At 39.3% G+C, this 7,928-nt stretch overlaps 1 protein-coding gene across 2 annotated transcripts; it reads right to left on the bottom strand.

Moving 5' to 3' along the window:
* Window positions 1-4,436: 4,436 nt before the first annotated feature.
* LOC147628215 (transcription factor MYB3-like) lies at window positions 4,437-5,790 on the bottom strand. 2 transcript variants are annotated; one of them, XM_086814114.1, is made up of 3 exons: window positions 5,555-5,790; window positions 5,297-5,432; window positions 4,437-5,133 (listed from the first exon to the last, which is right to left on the bottom strand). In XM_086814114.1, the coding sequence occupies exons 1-3, from the start codon at window positions 5,694-5,696 to the stop codon at window positions 4,548-4,550; spliced, it is 864 nt and encodes a 287-aa protein (XP_086670240.1). In that variant the 5' UTR covers window positions 5,697-5,790; the 3' UTR covers window positions 4,437-4,547. The 2 variants fall into 2 exon arrangements, with proteins under 2 accessions (XP_086670240.1, XP_086670241.1); XM_086814115.1 differs by having other exon boundaries at window positions 5,297-5,426.
* Between the last annotated feature and the right edge of the window lie 2,138 nt (window positions 5,791-7,928).

Below are 7,928 nucleotides of genomic sequence, written 5' to 3'. Positions count from 1 at the left end.
GTTCAATTGGTAAGTGAAAAGAGTGTGGCAAATTATGAATGATGAATTTCTAAGGAAAGAGGGGGAGAAACAACAAAATGGGGAAGGGGGAGATTTTGATCAAGAAATGGAGGTAGTGGCCTCTCCTTTGTAGTGAACATGAATCCACGGAATAGATTTAAATGGGTAACCTAGAATGTAAAGGGAATCAAGCAATCTAGGAAACAAGGTACTTTTTGGAAGTAGTAGGGGAGTAGAACTCTTTGGTGTATACTATCCAGGAGCACATTCTTTATGGGAAAAATGTTCAAAAAATACCTAAATTTAAGCATTGGTTATCTTTTTGGGGGTACCCCAAGGGGCTATAGTGGGCTCCTCTCTATAGTTCAGGACTCTCTAAAACCCCCAATGATAGCAGTCATCTAAACATTATAATTCCGGTGATAGAAATAGAGGAGAGGTATTAGATTATCAACATCTATTGGCCCCACAATCATAAAAGAAGAATAACCATGTGGTAATGGTTAAACAAGTTGAATTTTTAGTGTCCTTGCATTTTAGCTAGGGATTTCAACATGATGTCTAGAACAACACATAGACGTGAAAGGAGGCTCTACTATTTTGATGGGAAAGAGAAGAGCACTTGGGATAATCTTAAGCCCTCTCCAGTTCTAGTAGATGGAAGAAATCTAGGAGACTAGGGATCTAAACCTTGGCACACATATTTCAAGTTGCAATATACCAACTCCTCTTCTAGATTGGATAGAGTTTTCTAAAATCATCTAGCTAGATGGGTCCCTCATATAATCCAAATTAAGGAGTCATCTATACCACTGCACTTTCTAATCATATGCCTCTTCAGTGGGGGTGGGTTGATGCTTAGTCGGATGGTAGTTTTCCTACAGGAAAGCTTATGGTAATTCTCTATTCAAGGATCCTTTGTTCAAGTACTTAAGTGGGAAATCCATTGACAAGATGAATTGGAGGGGTCCAAAGGATGGGTCTTGGAGAAACTTTGTTCATGATATGCAACATGTAATGAGGATGGTGGGAAAGCAAAGGGCATGGGAAAAAAGACAAGAAAGGGAGAGGGTGGAAGAAAGATAGGGGCCTAATTGCAAAAGATAGCAGTTTAGGAATTTCTCCCTTGAAGAAAAGCAATTCTACTAGGAATGTCAAGCCAAAATTTCCCAGTTAGATGAGGACCTTGGGTTTAGGAGCATGGGGGCAAACAAGTCCAGTTGATTGAAACCTAACAAAGAAATTGCTAAAAACACTTTTAAGAGGCTCAAGAAAGGGAATAAGGCAGAGGTGATTGGGATCATCAAAGACAATAATGGCATTGGTTTGAGAACCCACATGAGATTGCTCATAGCTAGGCCTCTTGATTGGGCAGTACTCTAAGATCAGAATTTTTTTTTGGGGAAGTACTAAGTTTGAAGGAAGACTAGTCAAACAAGAGGTTTGAGGTTGAGAATACCTTGCTAAGACTAGTTCACAAGGGTCTTTCTCCTAACAAAGCAACTTGGCTTGAGATCCCTTTGCTCATGATGTGTGCTGGATAGCATTGAATCAATTGATGGTTTATCTTTGGAGTTCTTCATTGATTATTGGTCAGATCTAAAGAGGTATAGTGCAGTAAACATATAGTCATGCTTAACATCAAGATGGGGGTGATTAAACTGATCCCTAAGCATGCAGCTTGTGATAGCTTCTCTCACTCGAGAATCCTTTCAAATGGTGTGTAAAATTTTGGCCAAGGCCATAGCTTTCAAAATAAGCCCCATGCTTCACAAGATAATTTTCGATAGACAACATGGGTTTATGACAATTATCATACCATCTTTGCTACTTTTCTTGGAAATGAATTGGCCATTAAATCCAACCAACACTATATTATGATGTAGCTTAATTTAGTAAAAGTTTATGACAGATTCCACTGGTATTTTATTTCAAGAGTAATGGAGAGGTTACTTTTTGGGACAACAATTGGTACATGCATATATTCACTTGCCTTTGGGGCCTCCTCCCAATTGCTTTTGAATGGCCACCTAATAGAGAGCTTTGAAATTTATAGATCAGTGAGACACGGATGTCCTTTAGCCCCCCTTTTGGGAAGTATTTTCCACTCATCCTCCCAACATAGCCCTAGAAGATGCTACTAGGGAGGGTAGGATAAAAGGGATCAATCTATTGAATCTAGATGGTCATTCAAGAGCAAGGTTGTTTCCTTGGTGCAAATATTTGCATATTCCTCTAGCTCAAAATGCAATATATTTAAATCACGAAAGATCAATTTGATTGAATTTGACATCTTTAGATGGGGATGTCAAATCATCAACAAAGGGGAGATTTTTAGGCACCTCTAGGGAGCTCCTATAGGATTAGGGGTCAAGAATGATCAGTTTCGCTGAAGAAGATTCATTTGACATCTCTAGATGGGGATGTCAAGTCATCAATAATAAAGGGGAGATTTTTAGGCACATAGGGAGCTCCTATAAGAGTAGGGGTTACTAGCAATGCTCTAGTCAAGTGGGCCTTGGATAAAGTTAACCACAAAATCACGAAATGGCCCAAACTCTTTTTTACCTTAGCAAGGTGGAGATTATCAACTCAATATTAAATGCATATGTATTGTTTGTGTGCCCTATTCTTGATTTTAGGAAAGCCCATTGGAACCATTTGATGCCACCCACATATACATGCATGAATCCCCCCCTCCCCCTCTCTAGGTCATAGGGAAGTCGATCATGTGCTCCCCTAGCTCACAATATATATAGTGGAAGGTCTACCTATTTCCACTACATGTAACACAGAGACTTTGGTTTAAGATTGGTACTAGCTAGAGGGGGGGGTAAAGAACCCCCAAAACTAGTTTGATATATAAACATTGCATTGGGTCAAAAAGAAATCTAGTTTACTACAACCAAACTTGAAGAGTGAAATGGGGTCTGAACACCTAGCAGAACAAATGGAGATTGCTATGGTGGAAATTAGAAATACCAAAGAAAGAATTTTTATATGGAAAGTACTAATGGGAGCCTTGTCTCTAGGATCCAAGCTTATGAAAAGGGGGATTTTGCTTTGGAAAATGCCCCAGATATATGACTCCTCTAGAAGATAGTTGGCGTGCCTAATAGGCCTACCCTGCTTTTGAAACCCTTTTGGTGGGGGGCAATGAGTAGATCAAGATTAGACAAACTTTGGGCATTAAACTAACTTGGCCAAATTGGCTCATAGCCAAGGATGAGTCCGAGGGGGGAGAATTAATTGAGCTAATAACTTAGATCAGATTCACTTACTTATGGAAAATTCGGACATCTAGGAAAAATAGAGTTTTTAACCTTGATGCAGCTTAATGGGTGGATTTTGATCAGATCAAAGTGTTTTGTAAAATCACTTTCCTTCATTTGTAAAGGTTAATTTCTTATGTGACTCTGATATTATTGATCTGCTGCCCAAATTGCATTAATTCTGAGGAGGAAGGAGGAGACTCTGACACATACTTAGGAGGCGTAACCTCCAAGTTGTTGTTTTTTCTCCAACTTCCGAGGTCTAAAGCTCCAAAGCACAGTTGCCAACTCATGAGTCCAACAATCTAAAGCAAGGCACTAAAATTTGGACCTAAGACCCAAAGTTGGTTCAAGAAAACCAATGAACTTGTCTACACATTCTTCTCTTTGATGGAATATCTTGTGGGTAATAGGCATGATGTCACAATATGGATAAAGGATGAGATACTGGAGAAGTACACTCTACTATTGAAGCATTACTCAAGGCTGGCATGGACCTGGGTCATCATCTTAAATAGGTGGGAGGATGAAATGTGGGATGTTGTCTGTGAATTGTTGAACTCCACATAGTTGGCTGAATTTCTCAATTTAGACAATGCAATAGAAATACTAATCAAATGATTATGGTATAGTCATGAGAGTGTATCTGTTGATATATATATTCACTAACAAGTAAAAGTAAAGATTAGGTTTCAAAAGAAGGCTATCCCAAGTAAAACTTCATGGTTTCACATAAATGCTAAGGTATCTTGTGGGCCTTACATTTTAAAAACTTTTATCTCCAAGGTTGGGTACAAAACTTACTTTATTAACCATAACAATCCTTCTTACACATCATGAACTGATTTTATACTAACCTACTAAACGCGCTCATTTTATGTCTACGTGGAAATAATCGATTCATCGAAGCAATGATAAAATCATACACCAAAAGGAAAGTCAAAACATTAAAAATGAAACACAAAACCCATAGCCGCTACAAAACACATAAGAATATTACAATATATCTCTAGATTTTTCTTGGTTTCTTGCGGAAACGAGAGAGAGAGATGGAAACCTTGGAGCTGCAGTCGACTAGTGAACAGAGGGAAAAGCCCGCTGCGAGTGTTGAGTTTGAGGGAAGTAATAAAGAAATTAATCAAACTGATATAATTAACATCAAATTAATATCATGAATCACTGCTTGAACAAGTAGAACCGTTCAGGCGGACGACAATCTCTGTGCGTACATGAGTATATAAGGACTTGTAATTAATTAGAGGTTCAATGAAAACTTCAGAATCCTAACGAGAAATCCGTTATAATAGCTTGTTCGGGATCAGAGGTAGACTGTGCAGCTGGGAGCTGGAAATTAGAAAAAGCGGAGAAGGGATCAGAAGGTTGTCCCAGAATAAAGTTGGTGTTTTCATGGGGAATTAAGGTGTTCTGTTCTGCAGTTTGCAAGCGCAGAAGCTCAGTACTATAATCATCAACGCCCGTATAGAAGCAATTTGCAGTGCTGCATGGTGCTCCGAAACCTGTAAGATACAGCTCTTGGTTTTGTGAGTTGACGTTCAAGTCATGGTAGCATTGTGCATCAAGACACTGAGTCATTGATATATAAGCTGGAGCCTGTGGATTAGATGAGGAGGACGAGTAGCAGTAAAGGCCAGCTGAAGACGAGGCCTGATCCGACTCGTGAAACCTAATCTGCGAGCGTAGAGGCGCAGTCGGGGTAACGCAAGAAACCTCTGCGTAGAACTCATTAGGGTCGATTCCCATGCTCCTGCAGCACATTACTCGCTTCTCCAAGTGCGAGCGCCAGTAGTTCTTCACCTCATTGTCGGTTCTTCCGGGAAGTTGAGAAGCTATCGTAGACCACCTGTGTCACGATCAGATGCAACAAACGATCAATGATTCATTACACGAGCCCCTGCACAGGTGATCGATCGGGAACAATTGCAAAACCATTTATAATCTAAGGTAAGAACTGTTTCCACTAATCATTAATCGTATATATTAAACAGCGGGAGAGGGAGAAACACTTGTTTCCCAGAAGGGCTTGCAGGTGAACGATGACTTGATCTTCTTCGGCGGAGAATCGGCCTCGCTTGATGCCCGGCTGAAGGTAGTTCTTCCATCTCATCCTGCAACTCTTGCCACACCGTTGAAGCCCTATACCTCCAGATCCATGCCCAACAAAATACACAGAAACACATGAATCACTGTGCGATGATTGCATATGATTTTTGACAGAGGGATAGGCTAAGTACTGTTAATTAATTCTAAAAAATTCATGTTACCTGCAAGCTTAGGTAAAGCTCGCCAAGTGCCATGGCCATGGTTGCCTTGTATGAAGTCCAAAAGCTTCTTGTCCTCCTCAGGTGTCCATGCACCTTTTCTGATGCTGCCATGCTCACAGCACATCTGAGGAGCACGCCCCATATTTAATTTTTCCGATGCAAAATGAAATTAAAAGCCGGCGGAATTGAAATAAATAGGAACGTAAATGCACAAATGGGTTGCTCCTCTCAGCAATTATAAGTTCCAACCGAGCTCAATCTATGTGAATACGCAAACAAATAATAGACAACCGAATAGAACAGCTCTTAAATTGCTTCTGAAGATTCCCGGAAAAAATGGAAAAGAAAAGGCTTTTGAAGAGGATAAAATGGGGGGTGAATAATCCACTAGAAATTCTAACATAAAAGGTCTCAATCTCGCAACAATTAGTAAAAGCTATCGTCATCCACATCTAATGCTCACACCGCTTCTTGATAATAATTGTTCACCTTGACAAATGCTCGTGGCCAAATAATGACTCTTGAATTCCCCATGAAGATGTCATCCTCTACGCTAATGTCCTTTCTACTAGGCTTATGGACCACAATCATTTTGAAAAAAAAAAACTTATACGTCAAATTGTTTTGATTGACTATTTTTCTCAATATAATGTTTGCTTGTCACACATATAAGTTCCAAGTTGAATCAAGGTCCCTCTTTGCAATTTTGTAAGGCACAAGCCCACTTGTCCCTCATCAAGATCAAGCAAGAGTGTTAGGTTGTGTGTGAAAGACCTTATCCATTAGGACTCCATAAACATTTGGTGTCCTATGAATTCCACGCGTGAGTATTTCCCTTAGGCAAATACAAGAAAACACATGAGCTCAACAAAAGGAGGTTTGGTTACCATGGAGTTACAAGAACATAGTCAACAAAAGAGGGTAATTTGCTTCTCATGGAGTTACAAGAAAGTTTTCATCGACGAGTGTGATTCAAAAAAAGATAAGAACCTTTTGGAATCGGTCTCAAAAGCAACAATATTAATAGTTGTTTTTTTACAAAAGAAGAATACTTAGAATGCCAAGCAATATCCTATGATAATTAAAGCAACTCTTGAGTATATTTGGTTTCCAACTTTTGTGTTCTAGTCATGGCATCTCTTTGAGGCTATCCTATTAGAAAAAATATATAATAGCACTTGATCGGTGTACTAAAGATCGGTTTTCAATGAATCGCTACAACATGTTGGGGGCGTAATAGCATTTACTTTGTCAGGATGTCGAGGATTCTGCTCGCTACCCCACATGAAATAGTGCTTCCCAGTAGTGAAATTTCGCTGCTCAGTAATGCTTATAGCAGTAAATTTTCGTTGTTCCCGAGTGCTAATAGCAACAAAAATTCGCTATTGAGCAGCGCTTATAGTAGTGACATTTCGTTGCTATATTATGATTTCACTGCTGTGCAACGAAAATAAGAGCAAAATTACGCTGTTATTTTCACTGCATGAAATTCCATAGAGTTGTTGGATGCTGAATTTAAAAAATACATGTCACATACACACAGAAAATGATTTATAATTAAAAAAACATCTATTAGATCCCTTGAAGCCATCATTACAACAGATGAGGGTGTAGCAGCAAAAATAGCAGCATTTAATTATAACTAGAAGGGTAGGGAGATGTCGGACTACTTTCGCTGCTAGAAATTCTGTTATTTTTGCTGTGACGAGTTTGCTGATCACCAAGGAAAATAGCATCAAAATTTAGCAAAATTTTGTTGTTTCGCAGTGAAATATCACTGTCGAGTAGTGATATTTTGATGCTATTTGTGCTGCTTAGTAGCGAAAGCTCTGTGCAATGTCCCAACTCTTTTTTTAAAAATTAAACAGAGTCACAGTTTCAGTTTTATGACACAAACACAAACATAAGAAGAAACACTTAAACTATTCAAGAATGCAATTGAGCCCAAAATTTACTTTATTTCAGAGTGTCATGCCGTTAGCTATATATACAAAAGATGTCTACAAAATGAAGAGGTGGCTAATTGGAATCCTCATCAGATTCTGAGTGATCATCATCATCATCATCATCTTCATCATCCTCTTCACCTTCCTACAGCTTCATGCTCATAGTCAGGATCCTCCTGTTCCTCTTCCCCTTCATCCTACATACATGCCATCAAGCCCAAGATAAGCGAGGGAAATAAAATGCAATTAGATGTAGAAAAGAGAAGGGTTTAGGTTCACTTACCTCATCTGCTTGAGTTGCTAAAACATACTCATCCAAGTGTACACCTCGCGTACGCATCCACGCCCACAATTGTGCGGACGGGGGGCTTTGTACCCATAGTCATACTCCTCCTTTGTTGGGTCACGCCTAATAACCTCCCTTTACA

This window comes from Cibotium barometz, chromosome 19 (assembly GCF_041138505.1).
Source record: "Cibotium barometz isolate CiBa-2024 chromosome 19, ASM4113850v1, whole genome shotgun sequence".
Lineage (NCBI taxonomy): Eukaryota > Viridiplantae > Streptophyta > Polypodiopsida > Cyatheales > Cibotiaceae > Cibotium > Cibotium barometz.
The sequence above is the reverse complement of the archived record's forward strand: the minus strand, read 5'-3'. Positions and strand labels throughout refer to the sequence as shown.